Source organism: Heterocephalus glaber, unplaced genomic scaffold (genome assembly GCF_053883595.1).
Source record: "Heterocephalus glaber isolate CG9 unplaced genomic scaffold, H.glaber_assembly_v1.0 deba00000937, whole genome shotgun sequence".
NCBI lineage: Eukaryota > Metazoa > Chordata > Mammalia > Rodentia > Bathyergidae > Heterocephalus > Heterocephalus glaber.
Genome location: NW_028258173.1, coordinates 422015 through 436755, shown reverse-complemented (window position 1 = coordinate 436755; position 14741 = coordinate 422015). Strand labels below are relative to the sequence as shown.

The following is a 14741-nucleotide window of genomic DNA, read 5'->3' as shown; positions in this document are numbered from 1 at the left end:
GTGGGTGGCTGCAAAGCTGGGCACAGAAAACAGTGACTTGGGAGGTGTGGGGAGACAGAGCAGGTGGCGTAAGTACAGCCCTAGGGCAGAACTTTTGACAATTGCACTCAGCTGAAAGGCAGGACAGAATTCACCATTCACACACAGAAATGTGAGGAAACAAACTAGGATTTAGTAGTGACTCATGATCCCTTCCCCACATCTGGTGGATTCCAGGCCCTGGAAAGAAACCACTCATTCAGACACAGGAATTTTTTTTAGATTCACTTTTTCTTTTTCTTTCTTTCTTTCTTTCTTTCTTTCTTTCTTTTTTGTAGGGGTTTCATTTTTCTATTTTTTCTTCCTTGAGTCTTATATTTGTTTGTTCTTTTGTTATTTTTATCTAATCTTATTAATTTTCTTTTACTCCCTAAACCAATCCATCTTCCTCTTATTTTTCAAATTTTACTTTCATTTTCTTCTTCCCCACACCTCCTTTTTTATTAGTATTGCTATTAAGCTTTATTAATCTTTATATATGTAGCTGACTACACTATTATTGTTGAATTCTTTTTATTGTTAATGGTGGTGTAGTTATTGAAGCCAGTAGATATTTACTGTATGTTAATATTTGGTTTGTCATTGTGCCTGTATTATTATTATATATATTATCTCCTGTTAAGGGTGGTACAGTGGTAGCTTCTTGGTTCTTATATATCTAAAAATAAATCCAGTTTGTCTTTGACTCAAAAAAATTATGATCACTAAGGGGCCCGGGATTTAGCTCAGTGGTTCCGCCACCTGCCTCGCAAGAGCAAGGCCCCGCGTTCGATCCCCAGTACCCCCAGCCCCGCAAAATTATGATCCCTTGAGTTATAAGTCACCTTTTCAGGTCAAGAAACAAAGTCAGTACACCAGAAACCTCCTGTGTCCCTAGTACAGCCCGTTTCCCTTCAGCTGGGTGGCAAGGGACCAGGGCCAGGAGACAGCTTGGGGAGATCCGGAGGCTGGGGCCGCGGGAGCCGGGCAGGACCTGCCCCAGGGCTCTGACAGAGAAGGAACTCTGCCAGCAGGCGGCCTTGAGGCTCAGGCTGCAGCTCTTCCTCAGGTCCCCAGCACGCCAGCCCACCCTGCAGACTTTGAACTTGCGCTTTCACCTCCTTAAAACGCACCTTTCTTTTACCTGCTGGTCTTAGGGAGTAAAAGGATCTGAAGTCTGGCCAGGACACACAAACTAATCCGATAATCACGTGCAAAACGAAACCCCAAGCCCAAAAGAGTCCTGGCGGGGCCTGCAGACTTTCAGTTGTGGGGCAAACGCCCCTTGGGTGTCCCCTTGAGCGTCCCCTTGAGCGGGGCGCAGGAGGCCACGTGGTCGCCAGGCGGGGGTTAGCTGCAGGCAGAGGGTCAGAGAGTACGGAGGGCCAGCGGGGTGGGGGCGGCCAGCTGGCACGGGCAGGTGGGCTGCAGGGCATCCCCTCACAGACGTCCAGTTCCCGCGCCCGATAGGACAGAGCCCCGGGGAGCAGGGCGGCATCTGGGAGCCCTCCCGGAAGCCCTCCCCGCCTCCGAGAGGTTCAGGGAAGCCTGAGCCGAAGAAAGACCGCCCACCGTCACCCAATCCCCTACTCTTGGTCCCGCCCACACCATCCTCTCACCCAATCTCCGCGCCTGTCTCTGTTTTACCACTCCCTCGCTCAATCTTCCCGCGGTCTGCACCGCCTCCCCGGCCCTTCCCCTCTAGTTAACCAATCCTCGAGCGGTTCCTCATCTTCCCCGCCCCTATCCTTCTCTCACCCAATCGTCGATCTGATCTGCCAACTCGTCCCGCCCCTTCCCTTCGGTCTCTGAGTCTCCCCGCACTCCCGCTTCCGCCAGGCAGCGTCGCAGTCACTATCTTCTCTGCCAGGTTTGAGGCGGCCCTGGGCCGCGGCGGGAACATGGAGGAGCTGTTGAGGCGGGAGCTGGGCTGCGGCTCCGTCAAGGCCACGGGTCACTCGGGAGGCGGGTGCATCAGCCAGGGCCAGAGTTACGACACGGACCAAGGGCGAGTGTTTGTGAAAGCGAACTCCAAGGCGGAGGTAGGGCCGCCGAGGGCGCGAGTCAGGGCCCGGGTCGGGGTCGGGGACCGGCCTGCCGTCCGCGCGGCGCCTCTGTCGCCGTCTCCGGTCGGCCTGCAGCGGGGAGCTGTCACCGTGAGGAAACCCTCTGGGCCCTGGTTCACCGTGTCCCCGCTTCGCCAGGGTCTCTGGCGCTTTGCTGGAAAGCCCCGAGGGCTCGCGGATGCCCAGGGCCTTTTCAGAGGGCCCCGCCCTTGCCGTGCTTTGATCCTTTCCTTAGCGTTCCTGCCGTTGTCGTTTTCTACCCGGGAAGGAACCCTCCCTCGCGCGATCCGGGTAGTCTCTGCAAGGCCCCAGGAACCGGCTCCCACCGTTGTCTGGAGAGATCCTTCACCTTTCTCTTACGGGACTCTGTCACCTGTTTGTCCTGGAAGCTACTTTTGGAGACGTACGGAGCAATGTCCGCCTCCTCAGCTGTCTGCTCTGGTCTGGTTTTGTGCTTCCTTTAAGGGGAACCCACTCCTTACACATCTCTGTGTTTACATCTTCCCTGGCATTTGCAGTTATTCAAAACTTGGCAAGGAGAACAGGAGAAGCTGGTATTTTAAACTGATTAAAGTGGACCACCGGGTGATGCTCTTCTTTTCCCTCCTTTCGATGCTGGGGGTTGAACCCAGTGCCTTTGCACTGAGCTACGTCTTCAGCCCTTTTAAAATTTTTCATTTTGAGACAGGGTCCCACTAAATTGCCTAGATGGGCTCAAACTTCAGATCCTTATGCCTCAACCTCCCTGAGTACTGGGTTTATAATTTCTTTCTTACCTCCTGCTGGAGTTAATGGGGTCTGTTGTTTTTCCTTTTGATTATTCTTATCTCTCCTTTGCATGTCTCTGTCTCTCTGTCTCTGTCTCTCTCTCTCTGTCTCTCTCTGTCTCTCTCTCTCTCTCTCTGTCTCTCTCTCTTTCAGACAGGGCCAGTTCAGGCTGTCCTTGAACTCACTATGTAGCCCAGGCTGGTCTGGAACTCATTGTGACCCTCTTGCCTCTGCCTCCCAGTGCTGGGGTTACAGGCGCCCTTGCATACTCCTGTAACTGGTTTTCTCTCGTACTTCTCCCTTAGATCTTTTCTGGATTTCCCCCCCCTTTTCTAGATGTTTTGTAGCACTATTTCCCAACTGATGCTTAATTTTACCTTGAGGGAAAATAATCCCGAAGAACAGTGTTCCTTGCTTGGTTAGAAACTTCAGGCCATGTAACAGTGAATGTTTCTGTGAGGAGCCTTGGGCTGTAGCTGGGTTCACAGCCCCTCTCTTTTCACCTCTCCCTGTTTTGTTTTGTTGGTACTGGGGATTGATCAAACCCAAGGACTTCGCACATCCCCAGCCCCTTTTAAACTTCTTATTTCTTGAGACAGGGTCTTGGTAAGTCTGTAAGTTGCCAAGGGTGTGCTGCTATTTACTGTCATCCTGCTTGCTTCCTAGAGAGTTGGGATTATGTGTGCTCCCATGCCCCCAGCAGTTTAAAAAATACTCATTCTTATATTAGTCTCCACAACCATTATCCTAGCAAGAGTGTTCCCAGGGCCTATTTTTTTCCCTTTCTTCTAAAGACAATACTCTGGAAGCTGCATTTAAGAAAGCAGCCCTTGCCTTCCTCCTCAACAACTTTGACTCTCTTAAGGTAGTAGTATTTATAGTGTTTAGATTGTATCTAAATGTTAACTTGCTATCTCAGTTAATTGAGAGAGCAAGCCTATACCTATGCGTAGTGGCTCACACCCGTAATCCCAGCACCCAGGAGGCTGAGTCAGGAGGATCACTGGGAGTTCAAGGCTTGCCTGGATTACACAATGAAACCCTGACTCAAAAAACCAAAATAAATAAATAAATAAATAAATTTAGTATTAGCCCCTTTTTATAAATGAAGAAATTGAGGATAGAAAGCATGAATAACTTGCCCAAGATCAGAGCTAATGACTGAAAGTAGGTAGAAGAATATCCATGGTGGCACCGTCCATAAGACCCTGAACTCGGAAGCCCTGTTGGACTTCGTTCTCACAGCGTGGGGCCCTGTGCACTGCGAGACTGCACGGCATAACGCATGCAGTGTGAGGTGAAGCCAGACCTCAGAGAACATGGTCTGTCGAGCGCCCAAGCAGGCAAAGTCGATTGCTGGCGGAGGTCGGGCAGAAACTGCCTTGAGGGTCAGGTGCAGCAGTGGGTGGGGAGGGTCTGAGCTGGGGGACCTGGAGGTGGTTTGCTGTGGGATTCTTTCGAGCTGGACACTGATGAGCTGTGTGTTTCTCTGCACATACTTCAGTGACGAGGGAGGAAGGTAGCCGGGCATGTGGTCACATCTGTGATCCCAGCACTTGGGAGGCTGAGGCAGGAGGATGCTGCAGGTTGGAGGCCAGCATGGGCCACATAGTGAGTTCAAGGCCAGCCTGAAGTGCATAGGGAGACCTTGTCTCGAAAAACAAAACAAAACCAAAAATAAAAAGGAGAGAGAGAGAGAGAGATTACTTGGAATGTGAAGTGAGAGAAAACTTCTCTGGGAAGTTGACGTTAAGCATGACTATTTGAAGCATGACCAGAAAGGATCTGACTTGGCAAGAGACGGGCCATTGGTGTTCCAAGCATTAAAGACATTGCATGAGGGTGTTTGGGGCTGCTGAAAGTGAACGACCTTGAGGAACTGAAAACTAAATAAGGTTGGAACATGGGCACAAGGAGCGTGAGTGTGTGTGTGTGTGTGTGTGTGTGTGTAGGGGCAGAGCCTGGGCAGTGGCCCCACCTCCAGTGGAATTGTCAAGGGAAGGGCTGCAGGCTTTGGGTGCAGCCAGTTGGATGGCTAGCAGGGCCGTCCATGGACGCAGTCGCTAGTCTGGGGGACACGGGTAGAAGCAGGGTGAGAGGAGACTGTTTCTGGTGTCAGGTGGGATGCCGCATGAGCTTTGGCGGTCTTTGTCGGTGAACGTGAGCAGGTTCCTGGCTTGTGCCGGTGGAGGCCACCTGCGTCCTGTCTGTGGGATCGGATCATTGCAGTGTTGTCTGAGGATGGAGAAGAGAGAACCACATACACAGCCTAGTCTCTACTGGGTGCTTAGGGGGATAATTGTAGCCTTCTACTTTCCTCTCTCTGGAGAACCTTTGAATTCAAGCACGACGTAAAAATATGGTCCAGCACTAGAAAGTACAAGCTTTATTCCTGTGCAGCTGCAGTACTCGTAGCCCACTGTGCTGCCAACAGCTTGGAGAACCATCCATGCCTTGGAGAACCATCCATGCCTATAGAGTCCTCAGTGCAGTATTTTCGACTTGACACTGTCAGGCCAGAGGAAAACATGTCTGCACAGAACCTTTACAGGGTGACCTTGCTCGCCTTCTCTTCCCCCTCCTCTTCCTCTTCCATTATTTTTCTGACAGGGCCGGGGATGTAGCTCACTCGTTCCACTGCCTGCTTTGCAAGCGCAAGTTCCTGAGTTCGATCCCCAGTAACAAACAAAACAAAACATTATGTTTCTAACAGGCCAAAAGGATGTTTGAAGGTGAGATGGCAAGCTTAACTGCCATTCTGAAAACGGGCACGGTGAAAGTGCCCAGGCCCATCAAGGTCCTCGATGCCCCGGGAGGCGGCAGTCTGCTGGTGATGGAGCACCTGGACATGCGGTACCTGAGCAGGTTTGTCCCCACACTGTCCCCTCTGCTCGGTTGGTCCTCTGTGTGGTTCTATTCCTGAAGCTTGTACTTGAGGGTGTAATTTTGAGGAGTGTAATATAAAGAACCCGTGACTGCACGTGACAGATTCTGCCGAGGGAGCGGCATGCACTCTGCACCTCAGAGGCCAAGGAGAAGCTGGGCGTGGCGGTACACATTGTAATCCCAGGCCTGAGGAAGGCTGAGTCAGGAGGATCACAAGTGTGAGTCCTGCCTGGGCAACTTAGTGAGTCCTTGTCTTAAAATAATAAAATAAAAAGGGCTGGGGATGTAGCTCAGTGGTAGAGTGCCCCTGGGTTTGAGCCCCAGTACTGGTGGTGGGGGAAGGCACAAAGAACCCAGCTGCAGAGCCTAACAAGGGTGGGAAAATGGAGTAGTCAGACCCACCATCTCCGTCTTGCTCTGAGAGGATGGGTTTTCTGCCCTCGGAATGCGTGACCTCGCACACGTGCTGAGACCTCCCAGACAGATGTGTGTCTGCAGTCTCTGTCTCATCTGCTTCATTGCTGTCTTTCGGGTTCAAAGTCATGCTGCGAAGCTTGGGGAGCAGCTTGCAGACCTACACCTTCAGAACCAGAAGCTGGGAGAGACGCTTTGGAAGGAGGCCGGCACAGTGGGTAAGGGGTGAGTGGGCCCTGCAGGGGACACAGCAGACCGGCTCAGGGCTGGTGTTGTGCTGCTTCCTGTGAGAGTCAGTTCTGTGTTGGTGCCAGGCAGAGGAATGTGAGCTTGTTGTCTGCCTTGTCCTGAGCAAAATGAATGCAGTCAACGTACAGTTTTATAAAGCATGTAGGAGACAGGAAACATTTGGTGGACTCAGAGTCTTGCAATATTACTGTTGCTTTTACCTTTGTCCAGAAGGGAGTTGAATCAAAGCCTTTTTGGCTTTCCATACACAGCTAGTGCTTTAAACACACTGTCTTGAGCCTCAGAATGACAAGCCCCAGCTGTGCCGTGTGCAGAGCGTGGTGTGCTGTCATCACTGAGGCACTTCAGTGTTCCCAGCCTCTGACAGTAGATAATCTGTGGGCAGCCATGCGCTGACTGCTAGACAGAGTGGGTGGCGGTCAGAAAGCAGATGCACAGATGTGTGCTCGGTGGGAGGACCTGCTGACAGGTCCCATCCGGACACTTCCTGTCCCTTCCAAGCTACCTGAAGTTCAGTCCACTGGGATTTTCTTCGACAGTCTGTTCAGTGTGAGGACTGAAGTGACACGGACGCAGTGAGGTCAGGCTCTGGGCAACTTGCGCTCCAAGATTGGGGCCGAGGGTGTCCTGGAGAAAGCGCTCACAGCTCCTCTTTTGTTTTGTCCTGCTTGCAAGGGAGAGGAGATGGGCAGGCAGAACGGCCCTTCGTGGACCAGTTTGGGTTTGACGTGGTGACCTGCTGTGGATACCTTCCCCAGGTGAGTGACACAGCCACGATCAACTCAGTTGTTCAGACATGGGTGTTCAAGGAACATCTTTTCTTTTCTATGAGATCGTTTTTTTGTTTTGTTTTTTGAGACAGAGTCTTGCTATATAGTCCAGGTTGGCCTTGAGCTCACAATGTAGCCCACGCTGGCCTCAAATCTGCAGCAATCCTGCCTAAGCCTCCAGATTATAGGCCTGGCAGTTCTGTGATATTTGCACTCTTTTTTCCTTCGCTAAATTTTAAGATGACAGGAGGTTTACCCATCTTACATACTAAGTGAACACAGAAATGGAGAAGGACCAAGTTAGGATGCTGGATTTAGGAGGGTCGATTTTTTTGGGGGGTGCTAAAGATGGAACTTAGGGGAGTTCTACCTCTGAGCTACATCCCCAGGGCTCTTTTTTTTTTCTTTTGGTACCGGGGATCGAACTCAGGTCCTTGCGCTTGCGCAGCAGGCGGCAAAACCACTGAGCTAAATCCCCGGCCTTCTCAGGCCTTTTTATTTTTTATTTTTAGACAAGGTCTCATTAAGTTGCTGAGGCTATCCTTGTAACTCTCTGTGCCTTAGCTTCCCGAGTAGCTAGAATTAGACATGAGCCACTATGCCAGTGTGTAAAAGTTGGAAAATTTTCCCAGGTGTGGTAGTGCATGTCTGTAATCCCAGCCCTTGGGAGGCTGAGGCAGGAGGATCACTTTGAGTTTGAGGCCCTCTTGGGCTACAGTAGGGAGTTCAAGACCAGCCTAAACTACATAGTGAGCTACTGTGTCAAAAAACAACAATAGTTAAAGTTAGAAAATTTAAAAAATATTTCATTTCAATACATAGCCAGCACTCTCTCCATAGGTTCTGCATGTGCAGATTCAACCAATTGCGGATTGAAAATATTGAGAAAATACTGTGTCTACACTGAACACACAGAGGGTTTTTTTCTTGGCATTATTTCCTAAACAGTATAGTGGAACAACTACTTACATAACATTTACAGTGTATCAAGTCTTTTTTTGTTTTTTGGTACCAGGAATGGAACTTGGGACCTTCTGCTTGGGAGGCAGGCAGTGGCCCCACTGAGCTAAATCCCTGGCTCTACATTGTATCAAGTCTTCTAGGCAATCTACAGATGATTTAAAGTGTTCAGGAGTATATAGGAGGATCTGCACAGATTATATGCAAATTCTAGGTAATTTTATGTAGACATTTCAGCATCCTCAGATTTTGTTATGAGGGTGATCCAGTCCTCCACAGATACCGAGGGACAACTACACTAAACAGCTACTCAGCCCTTTATTTATTTATTTATTTATTTATTTATTTATTTATGGTATCAGGGATCAAACTTGGGTCCTTGTGCTTGCGGGGCAGGCGTTGGAACCACTGAGCTAAATCACTAGCCCATACACAGCCCTTTTTAAAATTTTGTTTTGAAACAAGGTCTCACTAAGTTTTCCAGGCTAACCTGAAACTTGTGGTTTTCCTGCCTCAGGCTCCTGAGTAGCTGGGACCCTTGGGGGTTGTGTGTGTGTGTGGCCCTGAGCTATACCCCCAGTCCCTCCTTTTTTTTGGTTTGGTACCAGGGATTGAACTCAGTACCTTGTGCTTGTGAGGAAGGCGACTGCACCACTGAGCTAAATCCCCAGCCCCAGTCCCTCCTTTAAAAAAAAAAAAATTGAGATAAGGTCTTGCTAAGTTGCCCAAGCTGAGCTCAAACTTATCATCCTCCTGCCTCAGCCTCCCAGAGTGCTAGGATTGCACCAAGCCCCACAGGGTCCACATGACCTTTCTTTACCATTGTGTGGAAGAGGGGTCAGCAATGGCTAGGCATATGGTCAGCAGTGAGCCATGGGGTGGGAAGGCCAGGGCTCTGGCCTCTGGCAGTGTGAGTGTAACTGGAAGGAAATGTCCTCATGCTTTTCAGTCTTGGGGTCAGAGTTGGTCCTGTGGAGTCCCTGCTTCCCGCTACTCCTGGACGCAGACCTGAGGCCTCAGCCTGTCCTTAAGACCATGTGCTGCCCGGTCAGCTTGCTCTCTCAGCGTCCTGTGCCCACCTCCCCTTCCACATGCCGTCCCTGCAGCCCTTCCACCTGGGCCGGCTCTGGGATCATGCCCTCCATGACTCTGCTGTCGCCTTTGCTTTTGCCGTGCAGGTGAACGACTGGCGGAAGGACTGGGTCGAGTTCTACGCCCAGCAACGCATTCAGCCCCAGATGGCCATGGTGGAGAAGGGTTCCGGAGACCGGGAGGCCCTCCAGCTCTGGTCTGCTCTCCAGGTGAGTGTGTCCCATTGGCCCTGATGTCGGGGAGGTGCCACGGCAGGGGCGGCCGCCTCTGAGCTTAGTTCTGGGCAGGATGTGGCGCCTGTCGCTGAGCCAGGCCCACCTGAGCGCCATGCTGCTGTGGGGGCACGTGCAATAGCACTCAGATGACACCTGGTCCCTCTGCGAGCAGCAGCCGCTGCGCTAAGGCTCTGTCCTCCTCCTGCAGTTGAAGATCCCCAGCCTGTTCCGAGACCTGGAGATTGTCCCCGCCTTGCTGCATGGAGACCTCTGGGGAGGGAATGTGGCAGAAGATTCTTCCGGGCCCATCATTTTCGACCCGGCATCTTTCTATGGCCACTCGGAATATGAGTTGGCCATAGCTGGCATGTTTGGGGGCTTCAGCAGCTCCTTTTACTCTGCTTACCATGGCAAAATCCCCAAGGCGCCGGGCTTTGAGAAGCGCCTGCAGTTGTACCAGCTCTTCCACTACCTGAACCACTGGAACCATTTTGGATCTGGCTATAGAGGGTCCTCCTTGAACATCATGAGGAATCTCATCAAGTGAGCTGCCTCTGAGCAGCATCCCAAGGCCTCCGGTTCAGGGGCGCTGGTCTGGTTGGGACCTCCTGTTGCTCCCATCTCCAACCTTGTACATGCTTCCTGTTGTCCCTCAGACCCTTCAGGTGGTCTTTAAGCCTCGCAAAAGACGCTATCTCAGGGGAAAGGCTGTGGCACCCCGAGGTTGTACACCATTCACTTTGTGGCTGGGTGTGCCACGCTGAGGTGAACGGAGGAACTGTGAAGCTGGGGCACTGACCTGGCAGTGACTGCCGGGCCTGGTGCTGTCCGGGTGGGCTCCCGCCTGCTCCTCTGCTCCGGGCTGGGTGTCTCTGAGATCTTCTCCGTGCTGCTCCGTGATGGTAGGACCTGAATACAGAAATGGAACCAACTTGCTAGAAGCTTTTAGAAATGACCAGTTCCCAGACCAGGCACGTTCCCTTTCCTTTGTACCTGACTGCTGGACCCAGCTACAGGCTGGGCAGGTCTAGAAACATCCTGCGGGTGACCCAGCTGCCAGCCCTCAGGTGAGGTGGGTATGTGTGGGAGCCTTGAGTCGTCCCTGTCATTCCTCCGAGTACAGTTTTCTAAAGCTGGCTGAGTTGTCATTTCTTGGCACCATATAAGATGAGCATTGAACTGATATTTTTTTCCCTTCCTCATTATTGTATTGATGAGAAATTTCATGAATGCTATTGATGCTAATAAATCCTTTTGCCTAAAAATTTGAATAAACTCTCAGTGGTTTCAATGATGCCTGAGACTATGTATTTCCCCGTTTGTTGTAATTCAGCATTTATTTGGGGACTGAACCCAGGGCCTTTGCACTGAGCTATATATCCCCAACCCTTTGTATTTTGAGACAGGATCTTCCTAAATGACTAAGTTGCCCAGGCTGGCCTTCAACTTGTGATCCTCCTGCCTCAGCCTCCCAGAGTGCTGGAAGTACAGGTGTGTGTCACTATGCCAGGCACAGTTGTTGCCTCTTGAACGAATTTGAGCCAGCGCCCTCGACGTTACTCTGCATTGGCACAGCATGGCGGATGGTAAGCTGAGGTTGGAGCTTTCCCAGACGATTATAGGATAGACGTTTTAGTCTTCCGCAGGAAGCAGCTTTCGCTTCCCAGATGGTGTGAACGCGCTGCAGCTTAGGGGAGAGGAAGTATAGGGAGACAGCGTCACAGGTGTGGTGGCCACTTGGCTGATAAACAGTGTTTCTCAGGGCCGGGGACTTAGCTCAGTGGCACCAAGGCTGCCTCGCAAGCACAAGGTCCTGAGTTTGATCCCCGCTACCAAAAAAATAAAAAACAAAAAACCCAGTGTTTCTCAGATTTTCTGTTGATGTGATATTTGTCAGCTTCTTAAACTTTGCCATTCATTTGCTCATCCTAAAATAGCTATTTTTAACCTAGTTTTGTATCTATCACATACAAACATGATTTTTTTTTTAGTACCAGACTTTAGGCTTTAGGCCCAGAGGGCCCTGCGTTTCCCCAGCCTTGCTTCTGTGACTCCCTAGGTGCCAGAGGTGCACCCGTCTGAGCACCAGCTCCCCGGCAGGGTTCCATCTGGGCCAGGCTGGGAGGGGTGCGGAGGGCGACGCTTGTTCTGGCCTGATGATTTAGGGGCAGCTGTCCGCGGCCCTTGCAGAGCAGCGCGGGGACATCTGCAGATGTGCAGCCGAGAGCGCTGGAGGGAGGAGTCAGGAGCGGTTTGTTGCTGTTACTGGGTGTTACTCGGTGTTACTGGGACGGGAACTCCAGGATTGTGGCTGCTGCCCGGTGCCTGTCCAGAACCCTCAGGTCTCCTCTGTGGGTAGCGGCTTTTTTCTGTCTCTTACTAATACAGGAAGATGATTCAAGAAACCATTATCTAGCATCATGCAGATACCAACCTCTCCACAGGAGGAAGGTGTTAGATAACAGGTCCGGTCCTGCAGCCTGAAGCTTTTAATTTTGCATCTTTTTAGTGGAAGTGGACCTACAGCATGTGCTCTGCTGTCTTCTTAAACAGAAGCGCCTGCCCTTCCTGTATGCTCCGTGTCCAGCCCTTTCCCAGGTTGTCTGCCGTCTCAGCGCAGGGCCTGGGGGGAGCGGCTGTGACCCAGGAGGCGGAGTGGTGCGAGGGGGCTGGACAGAGGGTGGAGGGTTGGAGGACACTGCTGGTGCAGTGCAGTGCCCCGCTCAGGCTGGGCCTCCATGGAGGGCGAGCCCAGTTGGCCTTGCTGGCAGGGTATTGGGGAGCCAACCCCCAGCTTACCTCCATTCTTCCCATCTCCTCGTGGGCCCCCTTTGGCCAAACCCACACAGAAGGCCAGCTCCTTAGTGCAGTGGTGTGCAGCGCCCTGGCCCAGGGGAGAGGACGGCAGGCACTGGGTGTGAGAAGGCACCAGCTGCCCTCAGGACCGTGGATGGCCACCTGCACCCCGCAGCTCCCTCTCCCCCTGGTGTCTGCCCCCACCCTTGGGGCACCTCCCCTGCCCACCTTCCTGCCCACCTGCCCTTCCCCGCTTCCTGGGTTTGCCCTGGAGTTCACCGGTCGCATCATCTATTAAAATATTGTTTACTTTGAGACAGAGTCTTGCAAAGTTGCTAAATTGCTCAGGCTGCCTTCAAACTTGAAATCCTCCTGCTTCACCCCCCTGAGTAGCTGGGATTATGGGCTTGTGCTGCAGATCTTTCAAAATACTACAGTCCACACGCTGTGAAAGTCACCCTACTGATGTTTAAGACTCACTGTGTGACGGGCCTGCCCGAGTGGTCAGTGGTTCTTCTTAGCTCCACAATAGAGGACTCCCTGCCCTGCCTGCGTGTCTGACTCGTCCAACTCTTCACTCACTCTGTCCAGAATGCCGAGGCCACAGTGTCACTGGACTGTCACCAGCTGTGTGAAGGAAGGCGTCAGGGGCCGTGAGGGCCCCGGGTCGGGTGAGGTTCTTCCTAAAGTGACCACTGTCCTGGGCAGGGCGTGACGGCAGCCACACCCCAGACTCCTCCCTGGGAAATGTCCAGACACCAGGGACAGAGAAGACCCTGGAACCTCCAAAGAGGAACATATCTACACAGATCAGCCAGTGCCTCAGACCCTCAGCGCCCTGGGTCTGCAGGACTGAGGCCTGGCCAGCCTGGCTGCTGTGGCCAGCTGAGCAGCCAGCTGGGAATAGAAGGGCTCCCGGGTGTGCAGGGGCCCAGACCTGCCTGTCTCGATGCTGCGTCCAGGCCCTGGGCAGGCAGGCTTCGAACGAGCTGCGGCTGGAGAGAGGGACAGCTGTCTCGCCTGTCCTCTGGGGGCCTCGCCACGCCCTTCATGTCCCTGGGCGCCTGTGGCCATGGAGACCCATACCAAGTATGGAGTGGTGGTGTGTGTCTCCAGCCTGGAGCCTGGTTCCTGCTGGGCTGGCTCTGGGAACTGGGCCTCCATGGTTGGGGAGCCACACGGACATGTCCTGCACAGCAGTGACCACTGAGCCCCAGTTCCAGGCCTCCCACCTGGGTGCCAGACACAGGAGTCAGAGCCCCCAACCCAGTTTTGAGTGGGGCCAGGCCAGGAGAACTGCTGAGCTAGCCCGCACCTACCTCTTCCCCCCTCCGCATCAGGTCGAAGAGATCATCTCTGGGGCTCCAGCTTAGCAGGTTTCTTTTCCCAGGTTGGGCTTGTATTAGTGATCCTCCTGCCTCAGCCTCCTGAGTAGCTGGGACCGTAGACAGGTGACACCACACCTGACTCAAATTTCTCCTTCCTTTCTTTTCTTTCATTTATTATATATATATATATATATATATATATATATATATATATATATAATTTTCTTTTTTTTATGAAACAGCATCTTGCTCTGTAGTTCAGCCTGACCTTGAACCCACTATGTAGCTCAGGCTGGCCCCCAACTCAGAACAATCCTCCTGGCTCAGCCTCCCCAGTGCTACCATGCGTGTACCACCACGCCTGGCTCTTATGGCTCAGATTTCTTGGCTAAAGCCTCATGCACATGCTGATTTGATCAGGTGCGGTAGGTTTCGTCTTCGCAGTGGCTGCTAACCTCTTAGAAAAGGTGTTACTGACATGGTGGTGGAGGCAGAGCCACAGGGCTGGGCTCTGGAGGCCAGAAGGGAATGCCAGGCAGCTGGATGTGGGCCGGCTTCCTGGGGTGACTGGGATGCAGGCTTGGACACCACAGCTGAGAGGAGGGGCCGAAGGCGGAAAGACTGACTCAAATTCCGTCTGCTACCTCCTGGCCCTGTGGCCTGGGCAGGTTCAATCTGTTTCCTCACCGGGAAGGTGGGAGCTGCTGATGGCGGTGAGGCTTAGCTGACGTTTCACTTAGCCCCAGCACACAGTAAAAGCTCAGTCATAACTCTGTGCAGCTTGCCTGTAACCCCAGCACTCCAGGAGGCTGAGGCAAGAGTGCCAGTTCAGGTCCTGCTTGGGTGACTCCTGACTTAACAAGACTGTCTCAAAATGAAAAACAAAAAAGGACCAGGAGTTTTTTCCTCAAAAATAAGACCAGATCTTATATTAATTCTTGCTCCAAAAGATACTGTAGAGCTTATGTTCAGAGGATGTCTTATTTTTTTCATGTACGATGATCTGTATTTTTTTCATGCACAGCAATCATTTATTTAAGTGCAAAAACTAGATTTATTCACATATAAAACCCTACATTTATTCAAATACAGTCATGTCATCTTTGGAACTTCGGCCTGAATCTCTAGCAACTCCATTTCCCGGGGAGCCACTGGCCCGGGCCCTCCTGTGCAGCCACG

The 14741-nt window shown here is 52.0% G+C and overlaps 1 protein-coding gene across 2 annotated transcripts; it reads left to right on the top strand.

Moving 5' to 3' along the window:
- Positions 1 to 1833: 1833 nt before the first annotated feature.
- Positions 1834 to 10729, top strand: Fn3krp (fructosamine 3 kinase related protein). 2 transcript variants are annotated; one of them, XM_004861048.4, is made up of 6 exons: positions 1834 to 2060; positions 5566 to 5717; positions 6279 to 6370; positions 7077 to 7159; positions 9310 to 9432; positions 9647 to 10729. In XM_004861048.4, exons 1-6 carry the CDS (start codon positions 1920 to 1922, stop codon positions 9983 to 9985), a joined length of 930 nt encoding a protein of 309 aa, XP_004861105.1. In that variant the 5' UTR covers positions 1834 to 1919; the 3' UTR covers positions 9986 to 10729. The 2 variants fall into 2 exon arrangements, with proteins under 2 accessions (XP_004861105.1, XP_012933670.1); XM_013078216.3 differs by having other exon boundaries at positions 1836 to 1888.
- Positions 10730 to 14741: the final 4012 nt, after the last annotated feature.

Coding starts and splice junctions, on each gene's coding strand:
- Fn3krp (XM_004861048.4), top strand. CDS start 1,920: ATGGAGGAGCTGTTGAGGCGGGAGCTGGGCTGCGGCTCCGTCAAGGCC. Junction 5,718..6,278: donor GACATGCGGTACCTGAGCAG/GTTTGTCCCCAC, acceptor TCGGGTTCAAAG/TCATGCTGCGAAGCTTGGGG. Junction 6,371..7,076: donor GAAGGAGGCCGGCACAGTGG/GTAAGGGGTGAG, acceptor CCTGCTTGCAAG/GGAGAGGAGATGGGCAGGCA.